At 31.8% G+C, this 17203-nt stretch overlaps 1 protein-coding gene across 2 annotated transcripts in view; it reads left to right on the top strand.

Moving 5' to 3' along the window:
• The window catches only part of clu (clustered mitochondria protein homolog), a 55717-nt gene extending 44429 nt beyond the window's left edge, over positions 1-11288 (top strand). For both annotated transcript variants that reach the window (XM_072532935.1, XM_072532934.1), the window contains exons 13-17: positions 921-1532; positions 4361-4486; positions 4544-4759; positions 4819-5027; positions 9585-11288. In XM_072532935.1, the coding sequence (XP_072389036.1) occupies positions 921-1532; positions 4361-4486; positions 4544-4759; positions 4819-5027; positions 9585-9690 (1269 nt within the window). In that variant the 3' untranslated portion in view covers positions 9691-11288. The remainder of the gene's footprint in view (positions 1-920; positions 1533-4360; positions 4487-4543; positions 4760-4818; positions 5028-9584) is intronic.
• The last annotated feature ends 5915 nt before the right edge of the window (positions 11289-17203 follow it).

The following is a 17203-nucleotide window of genomic DNA, read 5'->3' as shown; positions in this document are numbered from 1 at the left end:
AACTGCAGAACTATGAGCTGTTGCAGTAGACGCAGCATACATGGGAACCATCAAACCACCAGAAAAAACAGATGCTTAGAGATACTATCCACATAGGCTTCCACAGATGCTGAGAGAGAGAGAAAAGTTTTTACAAAATTGGTTCGACAACTTTTTATGGTTCTTCTCTTTCTATCGGTCCATAAGATCGTTTTTCCAGTTGGTTATATTCAGAGTTTTTAGGTTTTGTTTCACTTATTCCCTTTGGTTCCTTATAAGCTGTGTAGTAGATATATGTAACTCAGATGTGTGAAGTCCTTTACTCATTTAAAGTTATATTCTCCCATAATTATGTTTTGGAGGTACCTTTGTCCGACTAACTTTCTAGCAAACAAATATTATTGGCTTTCATTAACTTTTAGGCCATTGTTCTGAATTGCTCTTTTACAAGTTTGAGTACTTTTGTAAGGATTATTTTGCCTACCACATAGGGTATTATTATAAGGGGTTGAAAATTTGGGACAGAAATTATTAGGGTGAAGATAGGGCAAGCAAAATAACACGTCTTCTTAAAAAACTGGAATACATGTGGTTACCTTTCAAATATGTTGGAAACGGTATTTTGGCATTTGCTTCCCATCTCTTCAGAATTTATTTTGTGTTCAAAGTCTTGTTTTAAGTTTTTCTCAACACTCTTCCACTTCGTGAGGATTTCAACTTGCATACACACTTTACTCCTTACACACTTTAAAAATAAAGTTTGTAAAAGTATGTACAACAGTTATTTTTTGCTGTTGATACTATGGAATGAATATTTAATTGTTTTTAATTATAGGATATTATTCTCAAACACTGGTAAAACTGAGATGATATAAATATACATCTTTTAAACATTACATAATATTAACAAAAATAAATTTTAATGTGATTATTAATTTCAGAACAAGAACAACAAGAAGAGAAATAAAAGAAGGGGAAGGACTAATCCATTATCTTGCCAAGATAACAATGAATGGGCCACCCTTACTCCTAAGACTCTGTGGAATCAAATAAAAACAGAACTGAAAGCATATTTCGACTACGAGTTGCTTTCTAGTGATATTGAAACTACGATAGAAACTTACAATCTGCAAAAGATTTCATTACTAAGATCTTTCTGTATTAAAACTGGTATTCAGATTTTATTAAGAGATTATAATTTCGATTCTAAAAATAAATTAATGTTCTACGAAGAAGACATACTAAATATTTTCCCGATTGTCAAACACATAACTCCTAGAGCAACAGACGCTTACAACTTTTATACAACTGGTCAGACTAAAATTCAACAAGCCGCTTTGAAAGAAGGATACGAACTCATAAGCGAATCTTTGAATTTGTTGAATAATGTATACGGAGCGATGCATCCCGAAATCGCACAATGTTTAAGAATGATCGCAAGACTGAATTATATTATGGGAGAACATGGGGAAGCTATGGCTTACCAACAGAAAGCTGTATTTATGTCGGAAAGAGTGAATGGTATTGATCATCCATACACCATTACTGAATATGTAAGTAATATACTTCGTAAAAAATATTTTTTACTTTAGCTTTTTACTAGTTAGCGAACACATCAAAGTGTGTCATTTTAAGTATATAATTATTAATAACTAAAAAATTAACACCTAACTTACTGCAGGAAACTCTAGATTTTGTCCTAAAGTCTTTTTCCTAAAAAACAACTACCTGGTCTTGTGACAGTCCCTAACAGAGTATATATTTTTCGTTGTGTTGCCAGGCAAGAGAATGAACAAAGTGGATGGTTTGTCTACACGTCAACATACTACGTACAATTGACCAAGAGAGATACAATAATTATTTTCTATATTCAGTCCAGAAACATTCGAGGATTGGCCTAGTGATTTGTTTATCATCATGGCGAATGCAAAACGAATCGGATCGTTTGGTATCATCGGAATTCTCGGAATTAGGACTTCCTCATCCTTAAATTTTTCCAAATGGCGTCCCATTAGATAGTTTTAGTTGGTTCAGATTTCTAATTATGATGACGACCTAGCCAGCTTTAAGTTTAAATTGTGCAAAACGTCTTCGTTTATTACACAGTCAATAGATTTGAAGGAGTGCAGTGGACCAACGAGTTTATTTTGAATTATTAAGTTTTATCATCACATCCTTGTTCTTTGCTGCTAAAATTGTTCTTTGACTCAACCAATTGTTGAGTCACTTTATTAGTGCAGAAACGAAATTAAACCATTCCATTCGTCGAGAGGAATACAGCCGTTACCGATTGCCAACCAGAGTTCTCCACTGCTTGGAGAACACTTAGACAGAAAGATGGTTTAGCAATGTAACTTTCTTGTTTGTCGTCAGTTAGTTTCATTATCTTATCGTGCATTTCCTTCTATTGTGGATTCAACATTGGTACATTCGTTCCAACTAAATGGTTCAATGCATGTTGATCATATTCACTTGTACGTTCCAATTCTCGATTGAAATAGTTGCTCAATTCACGATTTGGTGATGGAATTCCTAACTTTACTAACAAACTGCTGCACATGACGTTAGAACTTCAATCTTAACTTCTTCAATCAAAAGCAAAGCCTGGTGGCATATCTACACTTTGAAAGTTCGAAGTAATTAAAATGATATCGGCCCACGAACATTCACCAGCAACAACCGCAAGTAGCATTAGTAAAACGTACATCTAGATGATAAGGAACCGCTTTGTCTTGCTTTCTACATTGAACTTTCTTCGAATGAAGCGTTCAAGTGTAAAAACTAATTCCATGCGGGATCTCAGAGTACAGTAATGTTTGTACAAATGGATCGCTTTAGCAACGATAGAGGTACATAAAATCGTTGACTGCTTCCATATGCATCGCCAAATGTACAACAGTAGAATTTTGTATTCGCTATGTTGTCTCATTGTAGCTGACATATTGGCCAGTTGATGATGTGTGATATCATCGTTGGTATCGGGATTTTGAACGCCAAAAACCGCCATATCGCTACCTTTTGTTACATATTTGTAGATGTATTTGATGGATTGTAGAATTTCACCTTGCAATTAGTATATTTTGGATAGAAATGGCAAATACGGAACAATCCACGTGATGTTGACCACACAATCATTTCTTTTCACTTTCGTTGTGATAGTTCTACCGTTATCATCTGGTGATCGACGCTGATACACTGAAAAACCATCGTTGCCAATGATAAAAACTATTAATAAAACATTTAATTTAACATTAAACCATCATTCGAAATAACATTATTTAAAAAAATACAGTAGACTCCCTCTATAACGAGAACTGAAATGGCAGACTAATTACCTCGTTATAAGCGGATCTCGTTATATCCAACAACAATAATACTGTGCATACATGTGAATATGTAGTTTTCTAAAACATTAACTTTCGATAGTGAAGCCATTCCGAGCAATATAAGAGGCTAATAAATATTGTTTGAATGGCGTTTTTAAAACAAAGTTGTTTACTTTTATTGTCAATGAAATGCATTAAAACAAAAAAGAGTTGTTTACTTTTACTGTCAATGATATACGTTAAAACAAAAAATCTGTATTCTGTAAATATGTATAAAGCGTATAAAGTTATTTTGTCATTTTTGACTGCTTTAAATTGTCCAGTATTCTATCTATCATATTTTCTAAAGATGTGAAACAGTTTTATGCTTCTTCATTTGCGTTTTGTCCTTGGATAAAGTTTCTGACAACCTTTAAAACACTTTCCACATCTTGTCTATTAGGACCATTATTATTAGGTGTGAATGGTCAACCCAATACAATGACACTTTTGAATAATAAATTTTACATTTCCGACTAAGAAAGAATCATAAATTGTAAGAAGTTTATTGCGGGCGGCCCGCATTTAAAAAGGGTATTTATTTATAGCTACGGCCGGGCCAAAACGTAAAAAACACGTTTTTCAATCTTTTTTGCTCTCGTTATAAGCAAATTTACCTCGCTATAGAGGGTTACAGTTCAATAGAAATTTCACGGGACATCTAATGTACCTCGATATAAGCGAAACCTCGCAATAACCGTGTTCGTTATAGAGGGAGTATACTGTATAAACAAAAAGATATACAGGGATACAATTTAAAAAAAAAAATATGCTGTTATCTGGTAACAATTTTGAAACCTTATTATGATTAAATTAAAATAATTAACTATTTGATTTTAACTATATTGTGTTTAAATGATCGAAGACATACATTTAAGAGTTTATTATTAAATTGTTTAAATTATATTATCAATCTTATTTCATAAATAAAAGATTCATGTCATTCTTTAAATTCAAATTTATTTTTTTAATGTTTTAATTTTTAGTGCTTAAACCAAATGTTTTTTTTATTTTAGGCCCATTTGGCACTATACTGTTTTGCCAACAGTCAAGTGAGTACAGCTCTAAAGTTATTATACAGAGCAAGATATCTTGCAATCCTTGTCTGTGGAGAAAATCATCCAGAAGTCGCTTTACTTGATGTAAGTTAACACAACATTCCATATTATCCTGTGAATAACTCGACACACTATTTTCAGAGTAACATTAGTTTAATTCTTCACGCTGTTGGCGAGTATGACCTATCTTTACGTTTTCTGGAAAAAGCTTTGGCTTTGAATATTAAATATTATGGAGCCAAATCACTAAAGGTAGCTGTCAGTTATCACTTGGTAGCCAGGACACAAAGTTGTATGGGGAACTTCAGATCTGCGTTAAACAGTGAAAAGGAAGCCTACGCAATATACAAACAGCAGGTATGGTTGAGTTTAATGTATAGGTAAATTTAATTTTGTTATTATAAATATTTCTACAGCTTGGCGATAATCACGACAAAACCAAGGAATCTTCGGAGTGTTTAAAACATTTGACACAGCAAGCTGTAGTCCTTCAAAAGAAGATGAATGAAATATACACTGGTAAAAATGGAGCTTCACTGCCACCAATACAAATTCAACCGCCTTCCATGGGATCTGTGTTAGATATGTTGAATATCATTAATGGAATAATTTTTGTTCAAATTAGGTAAGTAATTTTTTTCAATCTAGAATGTTATTCGGAAGTTTACAAAGGACAGCAGCATCAAAGCAAACCTTATTTTGTTCGAAATTGTTTTGAAATGTCGAAAACAGGTAAAAACGTAACGCTGAGCATTGCAGAACATGAAATCACATGATTGATCCCCGACTCAGCTTCAAGCAGCAGGTGGATCATTTCAGTGTTAAAGTTAAAGCAGGATGATATTACTGTCATATCATCTGAGCACCTTGAGAGTTGCCAGCTCATTCCATACAGAATGTGAGAACGCGGTGTACGTCATCGCCGCGATGCTACATATTGGAATGCTAGTTGAAGAAAGGCAGGTCTTTCCCGCCATATAGCCATATATGCCAAATAGCGACAAAACAACATATGTCGATGGCAAATGCAGTGGGATTCCGCAACAACAGCCAGGTGGACGCATTGTCTTATACCACAGGTGAAAGTTTGGCTGAACCGCAAACATGTGTCAACTACATAGATGCTCTCAGGACGTGTCGTTTTTCAAGCGTGTCTGTATCAGTTCAAACATGACGATTCTCCAAAGTGCCTGTCCTGTTTCAACTTTGTACGCGATACTCTTAAACTGTTCTTAAACAGAAAACTCTGACCAGAAGCTGTAATAGGAAAAATTCTTTCATAGAATGCATCTTGGAATCAGCACATTTGCGATGGAAGTCGTCCAGGATTTTCGTCCCATTAAAAGGAGATCCAGACGCTCATATGCAATAAATGCATTTTGCTTAAGTCTAACGCCCAGTTCCACCAACGCGATTTAAGTGAAAATTTGATCTTAAGAAATAATTTTCACTTAAGTCCGTTGAGTTTCGTTCCACCAACTAAAAATATTTACTTGAGTACAAATATTTTTGCTTAAGCTTAAGTCACCTACTATGACGACTTAAGCAAAAATTTTAACTTGGAGCATGCATTGAAATTCATCTTCTGTCATATATTGACACATAAGTGAGGTTAAATTTCATCTGTTGATCGTCGATGTTGGGTTAACTCGCATTTTTTCGGTCTAATTGGATTTTTTATTTTTATAATCTTATTTATTCTATAGTATAGTATATCGTAATATCGTAGTATAGTAATCTATAATATAAAAGTAGTAGATAGTATATAATAGTTTATAGTGTATACATAGCGTACGTAGATGTTCTTGTGTTGATAGCATTTTTATTTTTATATATTTTTTGTTGTTGTAAATTCCACCGAAGTGTGTAGTTTATCGTGTGTGTATATATACAATATAGTGTGTACTATAGTTTAAACTATTATATTTATTTTATACTAGCTACAAAATAAAAAATCGGTTGCCTGTAAAGTCGGTTTTACGGGCGAAGATTTTACGTGACAACGTCTTTTTCTCGGTAGAATATTTATTGATATGAATATTATTAAATTGCACAATAGGAACAAGGAATTGAATGAAAATAAGAATTGCACAAATTTTAACTATAGAAATATATTTTGTTTACTAGAACATTGTACATGTAAACTTAAACTTAACTAATTTCTATTTGAGTGATTTTGTTGAGGATAGGACGATGATAGGAGAAATATGAAATGAAAGGAAGTGTTTCTGCTGTAATGTGTCTTGAACGCCAAGAACGCTCGAGAAAGACAGAGACCAGTGATGTTCCGTGGAGCTTATCCAATATCGGGAGATGCCTTCGGCAAAATTCGGTAGATTTCGGTAGATCATATGCAATGACGTAAATTATATATATATATATATATATATATATATATATATATATATATATATATATATATATATATATATATATATATATATATATATATTATAATACAGTGCGTCCAATTAAGTGAACACCATAATGGAATTTTTTTTTAGTTTTATTACCTAAAATCAATCATCAATTAAATTTTTTGAGCCATATACACAAGGTTTGTCAAAAAATATGAACATAAAATTCATATTTTTTGATAAACTGCCTATATTACTAAAAAAATTTAATATCTGATGATTGTATTCTAAGTTTTAGATCATTCAGAACTTTTTAGAAAGAATAACTTTTTTCCATAAAACTAAAAATAGAAAAGTTTCCCATTATGGTGGCGACTTAATGGTTCAAAAGTTAAAGACCTTAAATAATTATGCTGAACTAATTATTAGAAATAACCATAATTCATTGAATTTTGTTTAATAAATAAAGAATCAAATTATTGGGACCAAATGCTCACATCAGCTATTATGATACAAATAAGGTTTAATAATATTTTGAGAAATAGTTATAGGTCATAATATTTACAGAAAGTTAAAACGTTCTGGTTCAAATAGATGTAACAACCATTATCTGCTAAGGATTAAGTCGGCAGTCAAAGAAAACCGACAGCACACACACCGTCATTTAGCTAATAATTTATCACTTGATACTTGAGATTCTTTGAGAATTGAAGAGACGTGTGTGAATGATTATGATTACGGAATGATGTTTATACAATGTTATTATTAGGTATAAAATTACGAACTTGAATCTCGGGGTATTTCGCTTTCTTTGCATCTTTGCAAATATATTTTTAAATACTATAGGGAAGTATCAAATGAATTTTAATACAAACGTATTAAAAATACCAAGTATTAGGTTACACTGAAAAGTTTTTTGATGGTAACAGAAATAAAAAGATAAATTGTATTATCCGAATTTATTTTCAAGTCATTGTGATATTTGTTTTAAAATTAGGTAGATTCAAGGGGCAGTTCGGTAGATCGGTAGATAGGAATCAAATTCGGTAGATCTACCGAAAAATCGGTAGACGGAACAACACTGACAGAGACACAAGCACGGAAGCACGCGCCGATTCAACGCGCCTAATTCTCTAGTGCTGCGCGCGCAGCGGACCGATCATGTTTGAGTGGGAGAGAGACGCAAGGCATTCGCCGGTCCGGCGGGCCTCTCTCTCGTTCGGTGACTCACTGTAACAGACGTGAGCGGGCGTTACACTTTTTCATGAATGACTCCGAGCCACAACCTAATTTAAGACGTTGTCACGTCAATATCAAAATACACAAGAACACAGGTCACCATTTAAATTTACAATAAATATTGAAATGACATTGGATTAAAGACAGCATCAAAAATGACACAAATGTTCATCTTTTTCTTCTTTTTTTGTTGTTTCTGCATTAATAACGAGTCAACAATTTAATAATTTCTGACAATTTTGCAAAGTTGGTATTTATGAGAACTTAAGTTTTTTCTTGGTTAAGTTAAGTAAAAACTTGTATGGTGGAACGCATATTACAACTAAGAAATTTTTTTGACTAAGCAAAACTTAGGTAAGATTTTACTTAGATCACGTTGGTGGAACCGAACGTAAGTCTACTTATAAATATATACTTACTTTACGAAATCGGACACTAAGGTAATGATTAGTTGTTATGATAATTCTGTTTGAAAAAAAAAATCTTAGGGTACCAGGATCCTTCCGTTATCATAATGCTATCTTTGTTTGATGCATATGTAGGAAAGATAAAAAATAATTTGTGAATAATGCTATACATGTTCAAAAAACTAGCTTATACAGCAAATTTTAGAGTTACTGATTACGCTCATATCTCACAGAATGCGCTGGTTAGGTCAAATACTTGTGTGGCTTACCTCCTATATTCACCAACATGATATACAGTAGCCCAAAATTGTGAAGAGCCGCTAAGTGCGCAGATGAAAAAAAAAGAAAGTACATGACAGAAATCCACGTCTTTAGCAAATTCAGAACATTGTTGCCAAGTCTTGTCCGACAGTTTGTTGTCTTATGTATGTTAGGTACGTTAACTATTTTATGTATAATGAGATTACAATTTTTGATAACTCATTATTGTTTGTTATGGACTTTTAACTTTCAATTCACAAATTTCGTTGAATAAAAGGATGGAATCAAGAAAATGAAAAAAAAAAATCGATCTCGGCTGAGTTGTCTTTAATTCCAATCTTTTTTTTAATTTACTGCTTTTCTTTCTCTAATTACATTAGAGGAAATATCTGACCCACCAAATTCCACAAAGAATATAAATATTAAATTACATTAATGTAAAATTTTAAATTTTTCAACTGGTTATCCTTGCCTCCATAAATTATAAGAACTCGTTAATCACACTTACTTATATGAGTATTGACCGTTTCTTTTCTTTTTATAGTTAAGAGACTTAAACTTTAAAATTAGATTAGGTTAAAAATAATAATTATTCAGCGGTACCTACATAAATACTTGTCATTGCAATAACATGTTCCTGCACTTTCCTTAAATCTATAACAATTTCCATTTTCTGCTTCATTTTTAGTAAATTTAAAACGTTATCTCACATTTAATGATTTGGACTTCTCCTTTTTGCACATTTTCCATATTTATATCACAAGTTACAAAACTGCACAAAAGTAACCGACTAATTATACGAAGCTTTCCCCACTTTGTCGAATTTTGGCACTGCGTACCCAGAACTCGCGTCTTCACTATCTTGGGCTAGTGTACAATTCATTCAGTTTTTGTTTACTCATTTAATTTTATTTTTAGTCAAGAAGATATTGAAAATTTTAAGGCTGAATTAGAAAAAAGACAGAATGAAGAATCTGAAGAACAAGAAAATCAAGCCTCTCCCGCAGCAGTAGCCGAATCGTAGTTACTTTAAAAATCGTAGTCATAATATAGTATTTTTTGTTTCAATCAGCGACATGCACTTTTACCTAGTCATACTAATCATTTCTCGACGATTTACTAAAAATTTAATATATTTGCTCATGTTTCATCTGGTATGTACATCGAGTACAATTGCTTCCATGATTCTAAGAATCTTAGAAATTAGTATATTCGTTCGATATACCAGATTGAAGTATAAAGTCATATTCTTAGGTGAAATGAAACACTGTGTTAGTCAACAGTAGTTAAATAATAACTGTAGGAATTATTATTCAATAAAATTGATCAACAGAGGTTTGGTCCTATGCAATTTTATCGTTCAAGTGATAACTAATTTCTTTTGATCAACTAGTGTGAACAGATTTAAGTTAAATTAAATTTTCGTTGATCAATTTTTTTCGTCCAACTACTTGACTCGTTAATATGCACTTTTTTATTTAGCTTTTTTGTTATGGCTGTTATCAAGTGTGGCACAGTTATCCATATATTAAAATAAAATATTTGTGATATCTATTATATTAATAAATATCTTACCTATTAATAAAGCTAATTAAATATAAGATTGCTTAAGTAAAATGTTATTATACGTAATTAAAGATTGGTATATTTGATCAAGTTATTATTAAAAGTGGCTGAATATAATTTATTCAGGATGGAAGAAGACACTACCCATTCTCAATAAGATTTCCAGAAGTATAAAGTAGAAAAGTGGATCACGTGGACAAGCATTACGCTAAGAGACAGGATTTTACCGCTCAGTAATGCTCGTTCATTCATCCCTACCGAAAGGCGTTAAGACGCAAGGGAACTGGAACATTAAGATATGTATATGCTAATAATTTGAGTTAGTTAATCTATTACAATTCTTTAGCAACCCATATGCTCCAGCTTATGAAATTTAATCAGTAACTTGATCATGTGTGCGACCTCAAAGCAGTTTTTGTTGACCAAATGCTGAAAGATATACCGGAAATTCGTATTTATAGTATACTACAAGAAAACAGTTAATTAAAATTTAACTGTCATTTCGCCAATTTTTAGTTTGTGTTGTTTGTATAATGATGCAAATTTTGACTTTGTTTATATAATTTATACTTTTTAATCTAAACAAGTACTGAAAAACAATTGTGTTTTATTTTTACAAATATTCTTGAAGTTACTTATAGTTCCTTGATAATCGTTTCATGTAATGACAACATGTGCTCAAACTGAGGAATAGTTTATAATGTTAATTTATGTTTAGAACAGATTGTGATTTTACAGTATATAAAGACATTTTTTGACAATTTGAGAAAAAATATTTATAAATGTATAAATACAACAAATTTCATGATATTGATCTAATATTCTCATCCTATCTTATTCTTTAGCCTCGAATTTTTTGACATATAATCATTACAACATTTATACGTGAGAAATAGTGCAATTTTGTGTGCTAATTTTATCCATCTCGATGGAAAGTTCTGATACCAAATTGTGCATGTTGCTAATTAATATTTTATATTTTTTTTAAGTCGGATGTTTTGTATACCTGTTGAATTTTTTGTAATCATAATTTGTTAATAAATGAAATTGGTTACACACTTGTTTTTATTTTGAAAAACATTAATTAATCATGGTATATTATATTAAGGGTTTATAGAAAGTGGTGTGGAGTATATGACTATTCCTGACGTTTCCACCAATATCTGTGCTACACCGTCATGTGCCCCCCTTAATTAGCGGTTGGCATTGGAATATTCGGTGCCATGGGGATGAACCGTTTTTGTTTTAAATAGTCCGGGCATATATATAAAATGGGGATAAACCGTTTAAATACTCTCTCGACGGCGCGCGGGCTCTTGTGATTGGTCCTGCCCGCGCACCGTCGAGAGAGTATTTAAACGAGCGCCGAAATGCCCAGTCGACCAGTACTAATCGAGTAACGACGAGAAGTAGTTCCACCAGGCTTGAGAATGGCAAGTGAGACCTTGCCGAAACGTCGCCAAAACAATGGTTTTCAAGAAAACCAGCATTTTACAACGCGGAGTCAAACCCGGAAAAATAGTGACAGCACATAGCTCCCGCGGAAACCTCAAAACAAACATATATATATATATATATATATATATATATATATATATATATATATATATATATATATATATATATATATATATATATATATATATATATATATGAGGGTCCTAGTAACAAAGTCGGCAATCTCCATCATTTTTACTTTTGAGTAAAACGCAAAACAATTATACGGCTGTATTTTAGGTGATATCGAAACAAATATAGTCTAATATATAAGACAATGGCAAATGACAGCAAATGGTGAAGAAGTTTTACCTAAATTATTAACAGTTTTTTTTTAAATTGAAAAAAAAGATGGAGAATGCCGGTTTTGATACTAAGAGGTGTATATTGCCGGTTTTGATACTAAAATTCGGCAAGAACATAATAAAAGTAACATAATAAGTATTTATGTTACCTTGGAGAGTTTTACAGGTAATTTTATTTATGATAGCTCATAAAAATAAAACAGCTTTGTTTTCAGAATAATGTAATTTAAGAAACAAAATATTATATAAATATTATACTAAAATAGAAGGAAGTTCTTCAAAGAACTCACAAGTTGCTTCCTCCATTTTTTCAGTATCTGGAACTGTATCAGCACTTCCTTCCTGAACTGCTAGCTGCTCTAGTTTATTATTAAAGATAATATCTTCAAAAAATTTGAGTTCTTCCATGGTTCTCCAAGTATTTCCAAAGTGCTTGGTGAGAAGTTTATCAACATCTTTAAGCTTAAGTGAATTTACTTTTTGCAGACCACTTTCTATAATAACGGGGTCAATCATATAGATCGTCTTTCTTTAAAACACTTTTAAATGTTTGCAAATCAGTTCTGTAATTAATTTCTCCTCTAATGGTAATATTTCCAGTTTTGCATTTTCTTAGGAAAAAGCGCTTTGTATTTTTAAAAGAAAAATGCCATGTACCAGTGGGTCTAAAAACACTTGAGATTGTTTCTTTCCAATTAAACACTTTGCAATTTTGCCCTAAGTGACTAAGTGTAGCTATTTTTGAAAACAATTCCAAATACGTTTTTGGGTGCGATATAACTTCCAGTTTTTTAATATCTTTCTCAATATTACCAAAGACCCTATCAGCTGGCAAGAAAGAATGGCCTACCACCGGAAAAATTACCTCGATGTTTTGTACATGTGTTGGTGCTCTTGATGAAAGCCATTTGCAACACATTCCAATTAGCGTAGTGTTCTTATTTTGGTCACTGCGCAGCCATCTGCCATTAGTCTAATGGTGGTTACTTCAGAGTGAAAGTCAATTTTGTTAAGCCTGTCAAAAACGGCGGAAGAAATTTCGTTGGAACCTTTTCCAAATTCGTCCTCTGTCCAATAATACGAAAATACATTTTTTTCAGTAAGCTTTGATTGAGAGGTTCCCTGGACTATGGTAAAATTATATAAATACAGTTGCCTAGAGTAGTAGGCACTTTGGTCGGGGACCTTAGGAAGTACAAGGTTTTTTTGACAATCAAAAGATAGTGTTATCAAATCATCTCGTGACTCTTTAAGCAACTCAAAAAATGCATTAGCCCTTAGCTTATGAATTTTTCTTTCAACAATCAATTTTTTCTTCTCTTCTTCATCCATAGATCTTTTAATTTTTTCTGCAAACTCAATGCATAGGGAACACATATCCGTACGGGGAGTAGTAAAGCTAAGGTTGTACTTAGTATTAAAAATCATTCTAAAGTATGATGGTTTTACTCTCTCCTCTGGAGAACACTGATTAATGTACATTTGGAACATCTTTTGTATTGACAAATCAGAAGAAAGGTAGCGCATACGTGTGGAAGAACGACAATAATGCGATTCAATACTTTTAAAAGTATTAATAAATTTTTGAACTGATTCTTGTTTTCCTTTAAAATTTGAAGTTTTTCTGTCACCGCCTCTTTTTTCCTTTGGTGCTTCTCCTGTTTTTAAAAATGATTTCATAATGTAGGTGAGGCGATGTTTCGTAATATTTAGTATGTTTAAAAAAGCTTTCTGGCACACTGGAATATTTTGCTTTATTACACTATTCCGTACAAAGCATTTCACAGACGTTGTTTTTGCTTCATGTCTAGAGTTTTTGGACGGTGACGTTTAGGTAGTTGAACTGTACAAAATTTTAGAATAAAGGAATCTTGACTAAGCTTGTCCTTAACTGCGTAAAACGCATCATGAAAACACTTGATATCTCTCATTGTTAGAGAAGAACATTGATAGGCCTTCGTTTTGTGGCCGCAAGTAGGGAATTGTGGTAACTGTGATGAAGAGTACCTGAAAAGATAACATATTTCAAAAAACTAATTATAATACTGACCTTATAAAATTAACAGTAGCTTGAACAAATCATTTGTTTTTTTTATTAGTTTTTTATAATATGTAAAATAGTTTTAATAATAAAATAAATCAAAAAATTATATGAATAAAATCTGAATACGGATGACATGTGCTCTTAAACCTAACCTTTCGAGTAAAAACTACAACTAAATTTTAAAGAACGTACCTCATTTTTTTCCGCACATTTTGCTGCCATGTGGACGGATTGCGAATTCGTTTGCGAGCTTTGTTGTTTTCAACAGGAGTTGTAATAGTTTCCATTTTAAAAAAGTAACAAAATAAAAAACAAACAGCTTGGCACCTTGGTTAAAAAGAAACTACGAGAAATTATAACGACAGCGACTCCAGACGACTCCTAGTGGTATATCACATGGTCACTACGAGGATTCTCATTGGTCAAACAGGACATTGCCGACTTTGATTCTAAACCGTTCATGGAGATTGCCGTGTTTGATTCTTAGGCTAAATTTATATGCTATTTTATAGGCGGATAATGCCGTTTTTGATTCTTATTCTCTTTATGTATATTGTTTTAAAATACGAACAATTTGGTGTAACTAACTCAATTTTGGTAAAAAGTGGAGATTGCCGACTTTGATACTAGGACCCTCATATATATATATATATATATATATATATATATATATATATATATATATATATATATATATAAAATATACGCTCCCGAAGAAGTTGAAGCTGTTTTCACTTGAAGATCCTTTTTGTGTGGGGGATCATCCCATTCTGGGTTTGGTTTTACAGAACATTTTTTTTATTTCTATAAAACGCTATATTTCCCACTAGAATAAGTTCTCGGACCATGGCAGACCAGTTTAATATTCATAATCCCACGGCCTTAAAACTAAGAGAAGGGGATGCTGAGAGACGAGCGGAATTTTGTTATGAAATTTTAGAGAGGGCTAATGCAGACAGACAATGTTTAAAAAAAGATTTTGTTTAGTGATGAATGTACATTTACATTAAATAATGAACCAAATGTTCAAAATTATAGGATTTGGTCGATAAGAAAGGCCGAGGATATTATTATATTTCGACGTACCGAATATCGTCGAAAAATAAATGTTAGTTTAGGAATATTTAGACACAATATTATTGGACCATTTTTCTATGAGGAAAATTTAAATTCAAAAAAGTTTTTAGACTTGCTACAAGAAGAGATTTTACCGAGACTTGCAGAAATAGCTCCAGATGAAGAATAAATTTTGTTTCAAATAGATGGATGCTTTGCGCGCAATAACTGGGAGGTTAAGGAATTCTTTAAAAACAGCTTTAATAATTGTTTAATTGGACCTAGGTAACTGTTAACATTAAGTGGCCTCCGAGATCGGGAGATCTAGCTCCAAACGATTATTTTATCTGGGGGCATGTATCATCAAAAATCTATTCTGATCAAAAATTTAATTGAATCATTAAAAATGCTAATTATTGGAGTGTGCAAAAATAACGCCACGCGCTCTGGCTAATGTTAGACGAGAATTTTACAATCGATTGGGATACTGTTTAGTACAAAATAGTGGATTGTTTGAACATTTGTTATAGTTTTATGGTTAGAAATTATAAATTATTTTTAGGAATAAGGATCACAGTAAAACTATATTGAAATTCTTTGAATTGTTGTATAACCTGGAATTGAACTGGAATGTATTGCCTGAATACAACATTATTGCGTTTTTTCGTCAATTGAGTACATTTCATTAACTTTATTGCTTTGTAAACAATATAGTCTATTGTTTACAAAGTAATATTTATTGTTCAGTAGTAGTAGTAGTCAGTAAAATTTATTGTTTATAATTTAATCATAAAACAAAAATATTGACAATTCAAATATTCGCGATTGAAAACAAAGTATCTGACCTCTGGCGGAATAAATTTAAACTACTAAAAGTGGTATAAACGTATAAACAAACCAGACAGCTGTTGATTTGAATAGAATTATTAAATTTTTTTAGTAAATTTCAGGATTATGACTATGTCACAGTATATTGCCAAAGAATATTCTTTATAAAGCAATATACTGTGACTACGTTAAAGTATTTTAAATCAAATCGATATTGTTCTGTTCCTCAATGCAATTCAAGATCGACAAAAGATATTTCTATTTCCCAAACTGGAAAAGTTGAGGAAATCAATAAAAAGAAAATACCACTATAGTTAAGTCAATAACATACTGAGAATACATAATTTATTTTCTTGAATAACAGAAATACAAATACTTACCATGTTGGGATAGTATCGTGAGGTTTTTTCCTCATAATTTATTACGGAATCTTTTAAAGACAAATCATGTGCTATGATCTTTTTTGACAGGTGACTCTCTAAGTTAAGGTTGATTTCTTGTAATCAAATGAACTATCTTACAATAAACAAGTTATTTATTTATGTTAATATACAATAAAGTACTTACATGTCAAAAAATAGTATAAAATAAAAATTAACATATTAAAAACATAAGGCATAATATAAAATAATACATATATTAGATAGTAAGACAAACATTACACAAAACATTATACTCTGGGTTCCCAGGTATACACAAAATAGGATTCTGGATTCATCAATACACAAGCCAGTTCCAAATATTTAAGTTAAAATTTAAGAATTCATCACTTGAAAACTGCTTCCCCTTCAACCAATGGTCTCTTTGCTTCACCACAATACTCAAAGATATCATTAGGCTAATTTCCATTTTTAAATGATAAAAATAACTCGTCTTAAACCAAACTAAACATGCAAAAGCAATGGTAAACATTAGTTGTTTATACCATTTATATCGGCCATGACACTGCAATCGACCTGCCCTCTACATTCAGTTTCAATCGCGAATTGTCAAACATCTTACATCAATATGATCAAACACACTACATCATACATATTCTTGCACTCTGAGTGGCCTGACTTTTAGGGGTGTGCTGAAAAGTTTATTATATTTTTGCAAAATTTTGGGGTACGTTTAATTCTTAGAATAATTTTAACATTTATTTTTAATACAGATTTAAGTCCTCTACAAATAATTTCTTATGACTTTTGATGTAAAATAGTTAGGGAAGCAGGAATTCAACAATTTAGAATTTCCTATGG

This window comes from Diabrotica undecimpunctata, chromosome 5 (genome assembly GCF_040954645.1).
Source record: "Diabrotica undecimpunctata isolate CICGRU chromosome 5, icDiaUnde3, whole genome shotgun sequence".
In the NCBI taxonomy this organism is placed as follows: Eukaryota; Metazoa; Arthropoda; class Insecta; order Coleoptera; family Chrysomelidae; genus Diabrotica; species Diabrotica undecimpunctata.
The sequence above is the reverse complement of the archived record's forward strand: the minus strand, read 5'-3'. Positions and strand labels throughout refer to the sequence as shown.